The sequence below is a fragment of the Brachyhypopomus gauderio genome, chromosome 3 (assembly GCF_052324685.1).
Source record: "Brachyhypopomus gauderio isolate BG-103 chromosome 3, BGAUD_0.2, whole genome shotgun sequence".
Taxonomy (NCBI): Eukaryota; Metazoa; Chordata; class Actinopteri; order Gymnotiformes; family Hypopomidae; genus Brachyhypopomus; species Brachyhypopomus gauderio.
Genome location: NC_135213.1, coordinates 26,292,483 through 26,313,205, shown reverse-complemented (window position 1 = coordinate 26,313,205; position 20,723 = coordinate 26,292,483). Strand labels below are relative to the sequence as shown.

General features: G+C 42.4%; 1 protein-coding gene across 15 annotated transcripts in view; it reads right to left on the bottom strand.

The window, feature by feature from the left end:
* Window positions 1-20,723, bottom strand: part of tanc2b (tetratricopeptide repeat, ankyrin repeat and coiled-coil containing 2b) — a 123,333-nt gene that overhangs the window by 51,339 nt on the left and 51,271 nt on the right. For 9 of the 15 annotated variants that reach the window (XM_077000760.1, XM_077000757.1, XM_077000759.1 and 6 more), the window contains exons 3-4: window positions 15,888-15,959; window positions 14,615-14,806 (exon numbers count right to left, since the gene is read on the bottom strand). In XM_077000760.1, the coding sequence (XP_076856875.1) occupies window positions 14,615-14,806; window positions 15,888-15,959 (264 nt within the window). Of the gene's footprint in view, window positions 1-2,287; window positions 2,905-14,614; window positions 14,807-15,887; window positions 15,960-20,723 lie in introns of those variants that run through there. The other 6 variants (XM_077000764.1, XM_077000763.1, XM_077000765.1 and 3 more) reach the window with 3 other exon arrangements.

Sequence of the window (20,723 nt, the reverse complement as noted above, 5' to 3'; positions counted from 1 at the left end):
GTTTCTTGTTTTCCCAGTATACATTTGTAGGTCAATGTTTTATGATGGAATGTTGTTAGAAGGGTTCTCTGGTTTATTCTGTAAGGTTGGATTCTGCAGTTTATTTGCATTTTCTGTTGTTCTTTATTGTGTTCTCAATGCGTGTTTTATAGTCTTGGTTGTCTGTATTATTTGGTTTGTGTGTAACACGGTCTTCTGTTGTGAGTTATCTGGTTGTGTATCGTGCTTTGTGTTAATCTAGGTTTATGTTAGTCAACCTCAGTTTGTATAGTTTGGTCTGTGTTTGTGTTAACCGTCCTTTATGTTCATTAAAAATATAACCGTCTTGAGTTCACTACACTCTATCCTGTGTTATTTTTATATGGCATTAGTTCTTTGTTAGTATTGGTGTCTGTGTTTAAACATCAGCATGACCCGAAAAACTCGGAAACCCTCCGTGTTAGCACAGTAGGGATTAATAGTAATAAACTCTGTTAGCTCCGAGACCCGCTGTCTAGTGCAACTGCGTCCACCCCATGTTTGTGCAATGCCTGCTTCGTCACACTATACACACGAAGGTATACCAGTTTATGAAATGCAAGTAAATGGCAAAAATTCTATACATTGTTCCATAACTGAGATGTTTTCCCCAGACATAGAAGTAAAAGAACTACAGAAGTCCCACAGAACTTCTCGAGCTACAGTCTTACGGTCCAAGATTAGGACTAACACCTATAATCCTACGGATTAGGAATTTTCAGTAGAGACTTTTCAGAGGCAGTCTAGAAGTGAGTGGATAAGAGAACTCGAAAAAGAGGACTAGTCTCTAATTCCCATTTTTATCAAAAATAAAAGTGCACTGCAGTTTAAAAGTGCAGATAATAAAAATGTATTTGACTTTATTGATGAAAATTCCTATATTTGTCCTCTGCAGAATGAGGACATGCAGTAACTTTCAGTGGCAGTGTCTTAAATATGGACAGTGATGGAAGAAAAACTGTAGGACATTAGCCAAATGGAGCTAATGTATCCATGGCAGGCTAACTAACACTCTAGAACTAAGCAGTATTTTTTATAACATGCCTCATTATTAATTGATGAGAGAAGTTAAATGTTTAGATGTATAGGTAATAGAAAAGACTGTAGAGTGCTCACTTGCAGAATTTCTTATTCCAAACCCTTTTGAATACCGACATGTAGATAAACAAACGGCTAAGCCAGTGCACCATCTTCACTTCTTACATGTTAACTTGTAGTTACTTAGGTAATCTTGGTTATTTTCTAAAGACTTGGTTATTTTCTAAAGACTAAACATTGTAGCAAAACAGCTGCAAGAACTATGTATTACCCCATAATAAATCTCAAAGAACTGTGTATTACCCCATAATAAATCTTGAAGAATTATGTATTACCCCATAATAAATCTTGAATTATATCAGTTGACTCACTTGTATATTAAACATAAGTGGCCTGTTTGAAGCTTTAAATTATATCGTGCCTACATTTGTCTTTGTGACATAAAATCCATTTAATAGTGATGCTCTTAATTCTGTGAAGTAGTCCAGCAGGTGCAGCACAAAGACTGGTATCACTGGGACTGTTCTATAAATATACTGGTACCTTTTATGTACTCTCACCTGTAGAGCTCTACTTCTGTCTTTCTGTTCAGTTCACCCCATGAAAGCTAGTATAAATAGCTTACATACATCCAAACCACACACAGAGGCACCGTTCAATGAATGCATCATCGACCAGCCTACCTACAGCAAACCACACAGGGTAAAACATCCCTCCAATTACACACACGCATGCACACCCCACACGTACACACCACACAAAGAGCAAAAACACACAGCTCACCCACTCTTAATTCTGATTCATCTGGAGCAAACTGAACACTGTAAAGTCTGCACTGGGTGGACCGCACACCACTGCCGCACACCCCGCCTCCCACAGTCCTTCAGCGAGTACCGTTTAGTTCATGCATGTCACTTATGCCCATCGCGTTAAAGAGCCCCGTCCAACAATATGACTCAGCTGTATCTGACTACACCAGACTGTAGACCATCAAAGAATTTGGCATCAGCTGTTCACGGGAAAGTCATTTCCGACCTTGTTTTCATATGGCCTAGAAATCTCAAAGTGGCCAAACTGGTCCACGGTACCCACAGCAGTCGCACCGGCAGCATTCCTACTTCCCACTAAAGCCACATTAGAAAGGTGAAGCACAAAAAAAACAAAAAACATTCCAATGGCTGAATGAGGAAGAAAAAGGCGGAGGCAGAGAGGGTGGGGTTGAACTGCTTACCATGCTCATACCAGAGCGCACACTGGCTTGGCAGACTGGCATAGGGCACCGGCACGCTGCCTTCTCCCTCCCCGTCCAGAGACACACACAACCCCTGCACACGCCTCAGCGACGGCCAGCTCATCCACCACGCTGTTCAGTGTGCCCACACACACACACACACACACACACGCCCTGCAGACCCGGAAGGGTGTTCGAGGATCCAAAACCCCCGGCAGGAGGCTCGTCGGTGGGCTCAAATTTCCACTCGATCCGAATAGGCCGGGAGGCGGAGGAGAAAAGGGGAGGACGGGACGAATGGCGGAGGCGTCAGCGTAAAGGAGACATCTTCCTCCTGGGTTGCTCGCACGACTCCTCGCAAGCCACATACACAAGGAGCAACGGCGGGGAGACAGCACCAGAGAGGTGGAGGGAGCGGCGTGCTAACCTCAGTCCTTCACTCCATCGCCCAACTGCGTCCTCCAGCCCAGCGCTCGGGCGGCACGTCCGCACGCTACCGGACAGGCTGTTCTAGCTCTGCGGAGCATGTGAAAAGAGAAACCCCCTTGACAGAGCAGGTGTTGTAGGACGGAACTGAGCATTTGAGGAGAACAGTGAGGAGGGAGAGAGAGGGAGAGGGAGGGAGGGAGGGGGAGAGAGAGAGAGAGAGAGAGAGAGAGAGAGAGAGAGAGAGAGAGAGAGAGATCGTGTCTGTGCTGTTACAGCCCATGAATGGCGCAGTGCTGCTGTTGTCATGGCAACCAGCAAGGGAGGAGGTCGAGAAAGAAATGAGAGAGAGAGAGAGAGAGAGAGAGAGAGAGAGAGAGAGAGAGAGAGAGAGAGAGAGAGAGAGAGAGAGCATAATATCACTGACTAGAGGAAAGATCGAATGTATGTTTCTTTGCAGGGGTTTGTCAGGTGTGGGATGCGAGTGTTTTGTATGGAGTGTGGACAGCAGCAGATAAATAACAGTTTGAAATGAAGAGGCCTGCTATGACAGTTCATTTGATCTCTGGCTACCACAACCTTGTTTTACCCTTGGAACTCTGAACTTGAAACTGCTTGCCAACACCATACAGTGCATCTAATAAGTATCTATTTATTCTTCAGGGCTGGTTTCTGCTTAACACTATCAGAATCTACTCACATCACACCCCACTCATTCATGTATATGTCAGATAGACAACATGTCTCTCTTATCCATCCATCAGTCCATCCATTTGAACCAGAACCAGAGATGAATTCTAGTGATTAATCAGTCTTGCTGTTTATTACTGCATATTCAAAACACTGAATATCTTATTGTCTGCCAAGGAATTTACTGAAAAGTTAGTGTTTAATTCTCAATTCTGGTGTTATTCTCGGTTATTTGGTTTAATTCTCAGTTCTGCTGTTTCTCTGCCCTCCTCTTTGTCTGGTGCTGAGAGATTAAAGGCTTGCTGCTCACAGTCGGGTTCTGTTTGGGATTATAATGGAATTATTTGGGATTATAATGTGGGGCTCTGCAGCCGTCAGAGGTCTCTCTCTCTTTTATTGCCTTCTAATGTGATCAAAAATGACTCTTCCTCTACATTCTACATTTGAAATTCTGCAATGCTTTCCTAATGCTTGGAGTCAACATAATTGCTCTTCTGACGTTGATTTAAATAGTCAGGGCTGTGTATTTGATATCCACATGCTGCAGATGATAGCCCTGCTGTACGGCATTGATGGCAAAGCAGCTTCTGAGAAAAAGCTATGAAGCAGTGTAAAGTCAGATTAGATTAGGTCAGATTACATAGGAGTGCTATGCCCCCCCCTTCTTACCTGATTTCCAGTGAACAGCGACTGGCTTGTATGTCCACCTGTCATGACTGCATGCACAGAAAGGGACTTAGATTGCCAGAACCTTCTGTCCTCATCCGTACCTTCTGGATCCTTCAACTGTTCCCCCCCACCTACTGATTTCCCTCACCTGTCCCTAATATTGTCATACGTTGTATCTATTTGAGTCGTCTCTGGCGCTTTGTTCTTTGTGAAGTCTTGATGTGTTCTCGCTGTTTGGTTTGCTTTATAATGTATTGACCATCCTGTTTCTCAGATTCTCTCATTGCCTGTGGATTCATTTTGGTTGCCACCATTTTTAGATGCAAAGCACCTCAGACATTGGTTCTGTCCAAAATGTCGTACTTCCCTCCAGTACAGTATGTCAAAGCAGAACGCGATAAAGGGTAGTGTGCCCGAATACATAGTATGCATTAAACAGTAAGCGAAAGTAAGAAGATGAATGAATGGTACAGTGTGTCCGCCCATATATTTCTAACTCCTCCTACAACTCCAAAGTCTGTGGTAATTTGACCAAAGATTTTGCGACACCATGCAGTTGGCAGGTTCCAGTGTTATCTTGGAGGCTATATCACTACATCAGTTATTAGGTTCACATCTTCAACATCTGGATTCCTCTCAGAACCATGGAGCTTCCTGAACAGAACAGACTGGACAATTAGTGTGTCTTGGTTCTAATGTCGCTGAGCTCTCAAGCTCTCAGAATTTTCTCAGGTGACGTTTACAACTGTTCCCAGCAGTCCTCCTTGACCTAGACCTTCCTGATGAATACGACGGCTGCATTGACTTCACCACGATATTCCTTTATTTCACTTGTGTGCTTCCTTGTTCCCATGACTCATGTATTTTCCATCATTACTTCACTGCTTAAATCCAGAACTTTAGATTGGTCTGATGCCATTTTGACACCATTTAGAAGTCACAATACTATGAACTTCTAACTTGTCCAGTTTATTTAATGTGGTCTTTGATCATGCCAGAGAAGAAAGGTCACCTTACGTCACCTGCACAGAGTTCTCATTCGGCCATATAATACACCCCTGAGTACAGCACGACGGCAGGCAGCCTGGTCACTTCCTCTGTGACTGCCCACTCCACCCACAGTTTCAGAATGCAAATAACTCTGGAAAGTGCAACACCACCTCATGCTCGGGCTGCATAAACATTCTTCCAGCATCATCATCATGACAGAAAATCTTATCTTGTACAGTAGATTAGTCATGGCAAATAACGACCGCGTGAGATTTCATTTTCTGTAAAGCAGCAAGAAAAGTTAGACAAGCAAATGTTTGATTTAACTTGCTTCACATCACCTGCCTCGTGACTATTGTGCATGTGCACATTGTGATGATGCTGAAACAATATATTGTGATAAATATTATCCCAGAGGGAGTCACCATGAGTGATATACAAAGGGATGTAATTTTACTTTGGCACCAACCTGGTAATAGAACCTTATCAGGATTGGTTTATTCATCATGTCCCTTTAAAACACCCTGACCCAAGACCTAAAAGAATCCTTGATGGATCAGGAGTAGATCTCAAAACGCACTGGTTCTCCAAACCGTTCCCTGTGGTTGAATTTTTGAGAAAGGTTTTCACTACTGAATGTAGGATATTATTATGATACTAAAAATAATGAGCCCCTGGCTATTAAACTCACACTCAAAGTTTGGTGTTACTGGTTCGACAGGGCCTCTCACCCATTGTGCATTTGAAAAGATCACATGAATTTAGGATACATATGGAAGGGTAAGCAATCCCTGGTCCCTTTTACGTTTCTGAAACTATTTCTGTTTACTGATTTCCTATTGTGTGGGTTCAAGGAATACTAACGCTGATGCGCAGTCTGTATTACATGTCACAAGTCTCCATCATCTTCCCTGCTCCATGTTCCACATCGACCTGCACCGTGAGCACTGTTCAGTGAGGACCGCTTGAAGAGATCAGACAAACTCAACCGGTCAATCCTGCACTCATTAGTTGCCTTGCCAACAAACTATGTCCCCCAACCCCACCTTGGCTCAGTCTGCCTTGACCTGTGAGCACTCAGCTCAGATCAAGACTCTGTTATTGGGGGGAGAGTACGTCTACTGACATCCATACGTTCGTCTCCTCCTGTTCCATCCGTGCCTAGTTCAAAATAACTAAAACACTGACTGCTGTTAAACTAATGCACCAATCCAATTCATAAATGCCTCTGGTCCCACATCATAATTGATTTCATCAGAATTCTCTCTTTCATGTGGCCACACAACGAAACCTTATTTTTTTCTAAGGCTTTCAATTTCATTCCATTGCCAGCTGCACCCTCTGCATTAGACCACAGAGAGCCCTTTTTCACACTCCTGCTGCTGCTTTTATGGCATCCCTGGGGACACTCCGCCCAACAGAGGCCATGAATTCACCTACAAGGTTTGGCACACCTGCCTAGAAAATTGGGGGTTAATGCAATTTTAACTTGATTTTAACCCCTTTCAGTGCATGTTGGGTTACCAAGATAACCACCTTTGACTCTTTTGGGACCTATCACCCACCAACATTCTGACAATAAGTGACTGGGTAAAATCTAGCAAATGGCTGTAAGACAACACCTTCCAGCACATGGAATTGGTTATTCAACAGCAGAAGAAGCCAATGGAGCATCGCGGGGACAACACCTGGCTGTCCACATGCAACTTACACTGTGCGGAGGGGAGGAAAGATATAAAAACCATTATAATGGTCCTTTTCCTCCTAAATGTCAAATGAATGATGTGGCCTATAAGCCCAAACTACCCACATACTACTGCACTGCCAGTTCTTTTCCTTTCTCTCTGTAAAAGCCATACTGCAATTCTACAATGACATCTCTCCATCATTCCCCTGCTCCTCTCTAGATATTAAGGAGTCCACAACTGCAATACTTTGCTGAAACAGTAATGGCGACCCTATATAAAAGGTGGACACCCTATATAACATGCACATAATTATTAGGCAGCTCCAGTACCTCATGAAAATTGACCAAATAAATTTCATTGAGACTGAAATGTAAAAAATGTTAACATTTTCAGAAGGATGAAGCACAATGCAGACTGCAACTCTCATCGGATCTCATCAGATCAGACCAAAATAAGGTGCAAAGAAAAGACAATTTGACCACAAGACAAATAAAACATGAGATTACCAGGAACCCAATAGCTTCCAGTGCCACCATGATGTCAAGTGCTCAGAGACAGAGAGGCTGAAACACAACTGAATAAAACTCACAAGCTGAAGCGTCATGACTGGACCAAGAAATACCCAAAGGCCATTTTCTCAAAGGTTTTATGTACAGAAGAAATGCGAATGACACTAGATGTAGGTGGGCTTGTGGATGGACCACTAATGGGCACAGAGTACCAGTTCCAGCCAAGCAAGATGGGTACTTCTGTGGGCTAGGATCATTAATGATAAGATAGTTGGAGCTTTTCAGGTTGAAAATGGACTGAAACCAACTTGCAAACCTATTTCTAGTTTCTAGAAGACACTTCCTTCAAGTGGCAGTACAGGAAGAAGGCCTTCTATTCAAGAAGGCCAGGGTCTTAGTGCAGAACAATGCTCAATCACATTCATGAAGGCACACCACTGCATGTTTGTCCAGGCATCAAAGATGACAGCATGATGAACTAGCCCCCTTCATTTCACTTAAACCCTATTGACAACTTCTAGGCCATTCTCAATGCGAGATTTACAGCAAGGGAAGACAAGTCACCTCTCTGAACAGTATTTGGAAAGCTGTGATCACTGACTCAGCTAAAATTGATCATAACAGATCAAGAAACTAACTGATTCAATGGATGGGATGCTTGTGGCAGTTTTTGTTAGTTGTTGCTATATCTATTCTATTGTATTATACAAACCACTAAAAATATTTTTTGGAAACGTAAAAGGTTATTAATTGTACACACTAAAAGTTAAATAAACACTGCAAACAAAAAAATCCCCCAAGACAGACATTTTTTTTCTTTGTTAAACATTCTATTTTGAGGTGAAATAAACATTAAGAATCAGCTGGGAGTACTGTATGTGTTCACCAATAAAATTAAGCTGACGAATAGTCTTTGCATAATAATGGTGCATGCGGTGTTTTCCATTTTCCTCCTGCTCCACCATGTTTTTCGGTAGTTCTCTTTTAGGCCTACTTGGTTTGTCTGCTGGTCAGTGTTGCTTTGTGGTGTATTCTCCTCCTTTCTATTCCCCTGACTCCTGAACCTGTTAGTGTTGCTGCCAGTTTTATTAAAATTTCCTCATGATGGCAAACTTAACTTATATGTAGTCTGGAGATATACAGTTACGATCCACAGTCTGTTGCCATGCACAAATATCCTAATATATACAGTTCTATTTAGAGTGTCAACCATTTTATAGCATAATCTGAATTGTCTCTAGATTATTTGACTTTAGAATCCATATATAGTTCCCGACACTGTGACCTGTAGTGCACTATAAATATAACAAACAACTGATAAACACAAACACAGCTTGCAGGAAAAGTTACCACAATGCAAGCCAGTACAACAGATGTGTTGAAAGGTTTGCCACTGTTATTTCAGGTGAGCCCAAAATGAAAAGTCACAGAATGTTAATGTAATGAGAGTCAGAAAAAATGAAGCTCCTGCTCAAGAAATAAACATTACAGCATTTCACTTCACTGTTTTAATAATAAATGAGGACCATGGCCATAGCTACTGAGGTAGGTATGATTAAATTCACAAAATAAAACACTTGAAGCTGTAAAACACTGCAAATCCTCTTTTCTTCAGAGTGTTGTGACTGTACTGCTAGTCTACTGGCTGATGTTCCAGACAACAAATTCTGTTTGTTGTCCTTCTAATGGGTTGGAGTTTTGCAGTTGCAAGCTCCATACGCAGTTTCTTATATAAAACTGTCTATGTTGGGATTGGGAACAATTTCAGACATACCCAGTGTTCTGTCTGTTTTATCATGGTATTCCTCGTACTTGTAATGCACTCTAACCAACATTTTAAAGAAAACAAACACTAAGAAAATGGACAAAGTACTTTGAGAAGAAGCAGGCAGTGTTTGCTGGCCAATGTGCCTTTCTATTCTCTGGTACTCTCCTGGGCCCTATAGGTCCAAGTGCATATCAATCACACTGCATATGACAGTGTTCCTAACAGGCCCTAGTTAATTATTTACCTCACTTTTAACCCTAGACAGCATTAGTTTAAATATGGAGCTAGGGGTGTAGTTTTCCATCTTCCCTGCCTTTGGGAATTAGTTTCCCATTTTGAAAAGCTGTGGGTAGCAGAGTAGTCCCTTAATGTAACACAGTGTCACTGCTGTGTTGAAGATGGCCACCACTCAAATTAAAGCTTGTCAACACTGGTCCTGTGGTCTGCATCTGACCACTAGTGAGTTCTGCAGAGGAGGGGAGATAAATTATGTTTGGCCTCAGATGCACAACTGTGTCTTTTACACACACACACACACACACACACACACACACACACACACACACACACACACGATAGGTGAATCTAATAAAGTAGCATGTGTGTATGAGTGTGTATCTAATGAAATGGGTTGTGAACATATGCGTTCCCTTCAGACTGATCCCTAATTGGTCATTTTGGAAGCTTTGATCTGAATATTTGTATTGCTCTGTTCTGGCATATTGGGAAGGTCAGCTAGCTGTTGGCCGTTACTTTGAAAAACATTTAATTTAAAAGACAAAAGTTGCAAAAAACATTTGTAACTATTTTTGGTAGTTTGACTCCTGGTGGCAATGTCAGAAAACACAGTAGCTCCACAGGAGCAAACACTGGAAATAATGAGATACTTACATGATTTACCCAAACATGATTTTTGAAAGCTGTCAGTGAATGGTTGCCACTTGTCTATATGCATATGTGATTACTTAGTTTAAATCTACTGCTAATTAACAGCCTTTTATTTTTGTTTTCTTGTTATTCTAGAATATAAAAAAACTGAAAAGCGTTTTTGGACTACTGCATAAAGCATGAAACATCTAAATGCAAGAGGCTGAACCACATCAATGATTCATTTTTGAGTACTAGCAATTCACTTTAATCAGAATGCGTGATGAATGCTAATATCTACACTATGTAGTCTGTATTTAGGTTTTTCAGCAGCACAGCACTGACCCAATAAATGTATTCACTTCACTGTCATTTTCGCTGTCAGCTGCCAACCCCATGTCCTCTAAATGTCTAGTATCAGCATCGTATGCATCCGCCATAACATGACATATACTCTATGAAAGAGTACAAGAGCACAAATAAGGGATACTGTGTGCACCGGTTTTAAAGGTATTATAAATATATGATATGGAAATCATGAGAAGCCATTGTTGGGATGATCTGATTTAATATTAAGGACAATATTCCTTATTTAAATTTCCTTAAATATCTGATTTAAGTGTGAGGAGTTACAGGTGGTACGCATAATAACCAACAACCAACGGAACAGCGTTCAGAGCAGGTTTAGTCCCTTTGGGAATGTGGTCATTCAATTGTGGTCAGGTTATTTGGCAAGCCAAGGAAAGCACTAGACTTCATCCTGTTCATGAAATCACTTCTGACAGAGGCATCTCAGTAGTATGAGAAAATCACACGGGTTTGCAACATAGGACGCACCTGCAGGCTCATATATCTTGGTCATTACAAAACCCTGCAGAGGAGTCACCAGGCTTCATGACTAGCACGAGCTAGCTGCCCACCCCATTAGGGATCCACCGCCATGTTTAACGGCAGACAGCAGACACTGTGGCATGAAGACAACCTGGAGTTGAATGAGACTCCCTGGCTCAGTTCTTTTGTCCCTTTGCTGGGGAGTCTAGGTGTTCCACTGATTACACCCTTACACTTGGACACAAGACTGTTTTGAATGGCAGCTCCATCTTTGTGAAGTTAATGATGCACTGTTTTTGTTAAGCTGAATCACTGTATTGCTGAATTAGCAACGGGCAGATGCCGGCTGTCTTAGCAACGGTCTTTTTAAATGTACGTCTGTCGATCTATGGGGGCTTTAATGTGTGACTACTCCTGCTCTTTGTGAGGGTGGTTTGTCCTTGTTCAACACTATTACCTTTGGACTTTTCCAGACACATTAAATAAAACGACTGCTTCTGCCAATGATGCACCTGTAATTTGGCACTGTTTGGCCTCCATGGAACTTCCATATCTCACATATAAAGTACTGATTGTCAGATTCCTTTTTTATATGTAACCCATAATTCTAATTATAACCATTAACATTGAGGAGCAGCAAAGTTGTAATACAACAATTAGTATTATTTCCATTTAGAATGGAAAAGTTCTTCTATTCTAAAAATAGAATCCAATTTAACAGATCACAAAACTATAGATGAAGACCAGGTTAATTGCTAATACCTGCCATATCTTCACAATTAACATAATCTGAACTGGTGTGTCTCTTTCTTTCCTCTCATCACTTGGGTCTGTTTTGTTCTCAGACCATTGCAAAAGCGCCGCAAAGCAAAATGTCACATTTCCATTCAGATGTGCAAATGAGTAGGTGGGGGAGGCAGTCGGGGCAAGGGAGAAAGAGGTAGGGGTGAGGGAGGGAGAGAGTAGGGGTGAGGGAGGGAATGGAGGTGAGGGAGGGAGGGAATGGAGGTGAGGGAGGGAGAGAGTAGGGGTGAGGGAGGGAGAGAGTAGGGGTGAGGGAGGGAGAGAGTAGGGGTGAGGGAGGGAGAGAGTAGGGGTGAGGGAGGGTGAGAGTAGGGGTGAGGGAGGGAATGGAGGTGAGGGAGGGAGAGAGTAGGGGTGAGGGAGGGAATGGAGGTGAGGGAGGGTTAGGGCGGTGAGGGAGTGGGTTGGGATTGGGAGTGGGACAGAGGCAGGAGGCAGTGTTGAGATGTGGAGCAAAGGCGGTTGGCAGCTAGGTTGGACAGAGCCAACGAGGGAGCGACGTGGAAGATCAAGTTTGAGGAATTAAGTGGTAGAGGGTAGCAGAAGACATGCAGGAGCATGACTACAGCGATTTCTGAAGCTCCTCTCCTAGGGAAAGTGCCTTACATACCCACTGTAGATGCAGGTGTGCTTGAAAGACCACAAAATCTAGAATATAGAAAATCGTAGTACTAAAAACATGACATTGGTGTAATGATAGCGTTGAATTGCAGAATGGATGGGAGGCACAGAGGGAGGAGGAAGAGAGGAGGAAGAAAGGAGGTGGCATGGTAGCATCATTTTATCATGTCTGCTAATGGGCATGGAGAGCCAAATGGAGCTTCACCTCTTCTTGTGGGAATCCACAGGGAAGGCAGTAACTGTATTGATTGTGGTGTTTAATTAGCATCTGATAGAGGGTAAGACGGTGGAATTGAGGACTTGAGGCCTTTACTAGGGCTTCTAATCTATTCAGTCAGATGCATCATCACACACTCACGCAAGCAGGATGCTTTAGCAATCAACAAGTCGCCTGTCAACAATACCCGCCTTCTAGTAATCCCATACTGCTGTACAGCCATAGCAGGAAACAACAAAGAGCGCACACTAGACGCCAGAAAGAGTCTGATTAAATGTCAATAAATCAGCGAAGCCATGCTGAGGCTGTACCAACGCTGACACTATTACATTGCCATGAGAATTAAGGACTTCACTCCAGGTGCCTTGGGGCCTTAATAGCTGTTGCCGGCATGTGGTGGAGGCCAAACCTATAAGTCTGGGAGAACATTCAAGCAGCGTTCATGACCTGAGACACGGTGGCTCTCTGGACGGGCATGCCGGCTGCACACCTGTAAGACCTCCTGCGTGGGGTAGAGGCGGGTGGGGGAGGGACCACCTGGGTGAGGCCGATCAATCCATTTAAAAAGGTCAGGGCACTCGTGCTGTGCTTAGGTTGGACAGGGAGGTGAGGAGGTGGTCATAAAGTCTACCATTTTCTATCTCACTTTTGCCAACAGGCAATCGCAAAGATGGAGGGAGAAGGGAAGAAGACAAAAGCTGATGAAACATTCATCACGTACACTCACATTTACCAACATGAAAACTGTGTCACAGGGGCCCAGCATATAAAGGGAACAAGACGCATATTGTTCATCATGGTGCGAATGAAGGCTTATCTCCTATGCCTCGGTGCTGTGGCGTCTCCCATTAAATGAACATGCAGAGAATGAATAAACAGGGGAGGATGAAACAGCTCCCTTATAAAGCCCTGACTTTCATTAATAGAGATGAGAAGCTTGGCATGACAGCTTACACCAAAGAATTACAAATGAGCTGAACAGAAAACACTTGAAATTACTGCTGGGCAGGGTTAACATAGAATTAAAGCTACGCTCCTTAGCAAACAGGGCTTTCATAATGCTAAATTCTGTTTTCAGTGTTAAGGCTACGGATGATAACATATTAAAGCTGTACCATATTTATTTCAGTGTGAACTACCCAAAGGTCTACATGAGGTCTGGGAGAAGACATTCCAGCTTTCTCCATCAATCACTGGCATCTTGTTTTTGTTATAAAAAAGGGCTTAATTTTTCAATAAAATATTTTTGTTGTTCATTTCTGAGCTAAACTCCAAATGATCAAACCTCCCAATGCCATTTCCATATATATAAGAAAGAGCAGATCTTAAAAAAAAAATCTTTACAATGAAGAATGCAAAACAACTACATAGCATACTGAAAAAGAAACTATATCTGCAAGGTACTGACATTAAAGTCCAAACCCTGCTGGTGCATAGAGAATAAACATCAGAACATCAGACAGAGCAGCCAAAGGCAGCAAGAAGAGAGAGCCAGTCCAGCACTTCTGTCCCCATCACACATATAAACAGTAATGCTCTTTTTACCCGACTCTGCAGGCAAAGTTAAGCGGCACTTTGATGTGCTGACTGCTCACAAGCTCACACGTGCATGCGTTCATGCACTGAAGGAACACGCCAATGTGATTACCATCTTGACCAAGTTACTTTACTGCAATTAGGAGAAATGACTAAAAATAAGCATGGAAATATACTTCAAATGCACTGGTGATTCAACTAAAACATGATGGTAGCACAACCTAGTGGATATTACATGGAGTAATTCTCAAAATTGGTACTCCCAGCTCAGCTGCTGCAATAACACCATTTCCATACAACCATTTGTCCTTTTCTCTCTGGTGTTCTGTGTACAACACAGTGTACTGAATCACAATAAATGAAAATAAATTAAAGAAATCTCCCAAACATTGGTAGTTATAAAACACAGGCTTTGGACCTTTTGTAAAATGCATATGATTCTGTGGCTGAATTTGTATCTATAGGGAACATATGTACACTACTGAAGTGTGTGTGTGTGTGTGTGTGTGTGTGTGTGTGTGTGTATAAAGTATATGTACACACAGTATGTGCATGTACAGGAGTGCTTTCCTGTCCCAGTCCTGGTGCCCCCCGACTCACTAACCACACATTACCAAGTCCCTGTGTCCAAGGCAAGACACAAAGTGTGCATGGCATGTGATGGTGGGCCCTTTTCCAGCAGGAAGAAGACAACCGCAGACCTCTGTGTACCTGTTGCCACGCCCGCGAGCTTCTTGGCCGGCGGCAGTCGCCCCCCCTGGGCCTGGTGTGAGAGCAGCGGAGAAGACGGGAGAGAGCGGGACACACCCTCCATGATGCGGACATGCTGGAGCCCCTCCGCCATGGTGAGAGGTGGCACAGCAAAGTCTCCCTCGAAGGCACAGTCACTGTCTATACTGCCACCTAGAGCGTGGGAGCAGAAGAAAAGAAAGACGTGGTTCATCCACATCTGGAAGATCGTTACCATAGACTCAGAGCTGTGGTCGTAATCAGGTCCTCAGCCAGGTTTTACCCTTTAGCGAGCAGTACACAAAATTAGTATAGTAGTAAAAAATGCCTCCATTATCTGGATACAGATCTTTTTTGTGTGTTAACTGGTAGTTTACATGTCCAGCACTGCTGATAAAGTAAATACCTTTTTTTTCGGTATATAGAAGTACCCATGTAAATAACATCAATAAAGTCATTTTTGCTCCGACATAACTGGCACACCGCACAGATATGCATGCAACCATATGTTTGTGTGGTGGAGCCTTTCAGAAAGTAGGCTACAATTCTGGTCTCTGCTTTACCTGGAGGACAAGTGACATATTGACTACAAGCTGCTATCACAATATCAAATCCCTGCAGGCCAACACACACACACACACACACACACACACACACACACACACACACACACACACACACACACACACTTTCTCTCTCTCTTTCTGGTGTGAAAAGAGGACTAGATGTGAGAGTGGGATACCCCCTCTAAAGTACTAACATGGTAATATTTCTGGACATACAACCTCACTTCAACACAGACACTGAACATAGATCTTGAGACCAAATATTTCAACCAAATATCAACCAATTAGGAGTTTAAAAGCTTGTGTAGGATGACTTGAAAACCCAGCTGTTTTTCTTCACAAATTAATCATGAATCTTTCAATTTCACATCGAGCACTTATCACAAACTATTTTCAGTCAGTGTAGATCCAAATATTTCCAGCCTAGAGGCGTCTTCTTTACTTGGCACCCAAACACAGATTGGATTTTGGAATTTGATTATGATGCCATCGTGCAGCCCAAAAACGATCAAAGCTGAATTATGAGAAAAGAAAAGTTAATCAAGCAAAAACTCAATGAGAATCAAAGAGAAAGAGGGCAAGATACTTATTACTTGAACACTAACACTTGCACAAGCCAATAAAGCTAGCTTGAATGTAACTTAATTAAAGTGAACTGAGCTACAGTGATGGAGACGCCGGGGCTCTACCTTGCTCAGCGAGGCTCTGATGCGTGTCTAGGGTGGAGCTCCGTAACTCGCTGTGCTCTTCACTCCCTCCATCTGCAGAGGAAGAGTGAGAGAAAGAGGACAAGGAGTGAGGGCAGGGTGGAGGAGATGGTGAAAAGCCTCCAGGGAACTGCTGGGGGAGGCTGGTGGCACGTCCAGGAGCCAGGGCCTGACATGAAGTGTCCCCAGCAGGGTGCTGAGGTGCAAGGCGTCAACAGCCCCCTCTCTCAGGGTGGTGAACTGAAAGGCAGTGGGCAGCCGCCATTTCTTTAAGTTCCCCATTCCTGCTAACATGAAGCTGTAAGACAGTCGGCTGGAGGCTGAAGCAGTGGGTGGACAGCTTAGTTCCAAATGGGAGTGGCCACACCTTCTGTCCACACAGCTTGTGGTCTACTGATGGCACCATGTGGTGACAATAAGACTAAGTATGGCCACTGTACAGTAGGTCTGCTAGGTATTAGCTGTCCACTGATGGATTAGCGTCGGGCTAACGGCAGCAGGATCAATTTCCAGAGGCCCTGGGGAAGCCAAATGTCTAGGTCAGATCCAGTCAAGGGAGAAAGGGGGTTGATGAGAATTCAGCACAGCTCTACTAGGTTGTGAGCTTTGACAACCAAAGACCCCATTACAGTTCTGGATTTAGCATCCAGAGAAAGCAAAAGAAAAAAGTAAAAATTTTGATTTGGACCTCATATCTATCATCTGAAGAAAAAAAATAGTTTTGTTTGGGGTTCTGTCACTGATGATCACATTTGAGAGTTCTTGTGAAACAAGCCAATAATCCAAAACATATATACAAATGTTTGCACACCCATATATGTGCACAAACACACACACACACACACACACACACACACACACACACACACACACACACACACAGGACTAGAGAGCTGATGGAAAGATCAAGTTCATCGACCGCTGACATCAGTAGCTTTGGGGCGAGACACAGCAACACAGCATGTGTGCAACCACCATTAAGTGACAGTGGCAACCTGAGTCCTGGTCCTGGTTTTACAGGACCCTTCAAAAATACCCCACCTTCCCTCCAGATTACACAGACCTCATGACCATTTAATCATCTGATACTCAGCTAGCTTCAAGGTCGTGTATACTAGCAATACTGGTCGTTTTATATGGGAACTTGTAGTCTTGTTACAAAGTATCAAGTGTGTGCCACACAGATCAATGTCCATTAAGTGTGGAGTATGAGGGAGGAGGGGATAGCTCAGTGAAGACAAGCTTTTAAATTCACGCCAACAGATAAAAGATAAGAGTTTATCACAGTCTAGACAAAAAAAACGCCAATTTGTATGCTATAAAAAGGCACCAGTAGAGTAAAAGCTAAATAGTCCTCCGAGATCCACGTTCTCTTATGATTTGCAGGGCTCAGTTCTTTATGGGCATATGGGGGTTGGTTTTCAATATATCTACTTCCTGCTCTCTTGCTTTAACACAAAGATAAACATAATATTTTTAAAAGGTTATCAGTAAAGAAGAGGCCATCAGTAATGAATAATACTTCAAACTGATCATTTGAAAGAAATCATGGTATCATTATTATTATTATTGTTATAATCATTGCTATTAATGATGAATCAATGATTACAAATATATAAGCAATTCTGGAATGGTACACTAAAGAAAAGTGATATTTCAGTGCAGGTTATAATATTCTATAATAACAGAATATTAACTCCTGTTGAGTAGCTATGATAAAAATATGATGTGACACAAAAAATCCACCTTTCTCAGTAGATTTAGATAATCCCATAAGCATAAGCATTCCGAGATAGATTTTTATGTCTCATGTCGTGTGGCGTTTGTTTGGGTCTAGGTATGCTTCCCATAGTCTCTGCCCTCTCCGTTTTCCCTGTTGCTGGTATTAATTACAGGCACTCTGCCAGACATGCACACATGATTTTACCAATAGGGAAGGGACAAAAGGGCAAAGCTGACATCACAGGACCAAAACCATCACATTTATACAGGATATGGTTTTCTGTTTATAGGTCTTTGTGCATTTGCTGCCCTAAACTTCAGAAGACTTGTTTGTCTATGTGCAAAGATATAGATTACATATTTGTTATCTGATAATTAGGCCATTCCATAAGCGCTAATGGTTGAGAGCCTTTTAAAAAAGTTTTTTACTTTGAGTTGTGATTATGACCAAGGTATTTTGATATTTTGCTCCAGCTGTACGAGACAAGGTTGGGGAAGGCTTCACTTAACACTGATGTTTGTGCTGCTGTACTGGCCTTAATGTGGGAACTATAATGAATATCAACGCAAGGGTGATACTGGACACCAAAGATGGCTTCTCTACGAGGAGATTCTAAAGTAATCCAACACCCACCTTGACCTTAAAAGACAGAAGATTTACATTCACAGTGTGCATGGCTGGATTACTGACTGGGCCAGTGGAGCCAGTGGGGTCAGCCCCCAGAGGCCCTTGAGGTCAGGATGCCTTAGGGGGCCCTGGCCCAAAACATTTTGCGATGCTTATCAACATTTATGATACAATATATTTGTATTTCCGAGGGCCCTCCATTTTAAGGATCCACTGACTATTAGGGACTTAGACCCCAGGGCCTCTGGGAGACTCTAGCCATGCTTTTGGGGCCCTTGTGAAAATGGATGAGACGATGTGGCACTGCTCTGACTTAGACTTCTGGCTAGTAGGGGTCCTAGGAAAGAGGAGGGCATACCATTAGAGGGCCCTTGATCACGAGGGCTTCCATAGAAGTGGTTTACCATGGCTCCTTGACTTTCTAGGGACCTACAAATTGGCAGGCAAGCTAGCATATTTAATAACAGACATTTTGTTGCAAAAATGCGATTCTTTGAGGTGTTTGAAGGGGCAGCTTTAAATGTCACCACCGCTGTCTCCAGGCATGACCTCCAGCGTACAAAGAAGCGTAAAATTATGTCTGATGATAGTGCAGAGCCAGGTGTAGCATTTAACGGAAAGGACAATTTCGGATCGAAACTTTCAATGTTGTCATTGACAAACCTGTGTCCTGTCTCAACCACCATTTGAATGCATACATACACTTAACTGAGCTATTTGATGTTCTTTTCATGCCTGACAATATGCCCAACAGTGAACTCATTTTAAAGGCTCACTCACTTGCTGCAGCATATCCTTCAGATCTGAACATGAGCCTGGCAGATGAATTGATGCAATACAAATCATTCATAACAGAAAAAGAAAAATGACCTATGCTCAAAACAATGGAAATTTAAATTTACAGTCAACCTTTCCAAATGTCTACATAGCAATTAGGCTTTTTTTTGACCGTGCCCATCACATATTGTGAAGGGGAGAGTTCATTCTCCAAACTGGCTCATATTAAGAATGAACTCAGGATTATGATGCGCAAAAACTGCCTGAGCTCACGGTCACTTCTGGTCATTGATTCAGATTTGGTCAGACAGCTTAATTTTGATGAATAAGTGGATGACTTTGCAAGAAAGAAGAGTAGAAAGAAACATATGTATAATAGATTTTTGTGTTAGGGTTAGTTATTGACAGGTTGTTTAATGTATTTAATTTATTTGTGTTTTGGAGGGGGGAGGGCTGCAGACTGTCCTTAATCCGTCCTTGACAGTGTGCTGTAACAGACATGATGCTAGTGTCCAAGCTTGAGTGCTGTATCAGACATGATGTTATTGTCCATGCTTGGACTACATATTTCTCAGCTCAGCAGATTTTGTCAGTGGGTACTGCGCCATTAAGAGACATCTGATTGAACATAGAGGATCTCCAGCTTATGGTGGTGATCCATGTAGGCACTACATTGTTGGATAAATAGTTTAAGTAACTCAGCCTCAAAATATCTGAGTCCATATTCCAAACAGTGTCTTAAGCCAATATAAGATCACAAGGTGACACCTCAGCCTGCTTGTGTCTGGACATTGATGCCATTGGTAACTTTAATGTCTACAGTCAAAAATAGATGAGGAAACTCCAATTACTGTAAAAAATATTACTAATTTCCATCCACTCTGCATGGGTATTTCTGTGTGTGTGTCTACCAGGTACATTTATGACCTAGAAATACACTGAATAGCGGTTCATGAGCAGACTCTAAAGTTTAAAGAGGTATACTTGAATCAGCTGGCGATTCTATATAACAACAATTCACATATCCTTCAGAATACTATAAAGATGATAGAGAAATTGGATTGTATATCACTGCTGTATAAAACCAAGATATCACCTAGAACCCCCATACTCAAATTGCTATCTATTTCTGGCCCGTGAGCTGTTTTGAAAAGTGTTTTTTTTTTTAGGAATCTTTTCTTTCAATCGCGCACCGCGATCTCAAGACGATGCCGGGGATTGCCTTTATGGCAACAACAAACAGGTAGCAGACGCCCAAATGCGTTCACCCCCCCCGTAACCGGCCCTTCAGTGATTGAAAAAATTAAATGTGGCCTGTCATCATTTCTATTTGAGTACCCCTGACCTAGAAGAAGGTAATGTTGCCGTGTCTGTATGATGTTTGTAAGAGAAAGACAGAGGAAGAGAGATAAAAGCTGAATAAATAATAAACATTTATTTGTCTTGTCCAGCATTAACCAGAGTGACGGCAGTATGATTTCATTGCTATAATTACTTAAATATAATATATATATTAAATTGTACACAGTGCCTTAATCAATGGAAGCAATTCCACAACAAATGTGGAAGACTGGAGGAGGTTTTATACTCTTCACTTACAAGATTGGTCCATTATTGCAGTATAACACGTTTTAGAAAGGTCACAATTTCCACCCTGTCATCCTGACAAATGGCTCTTGTTCTCCAATGAA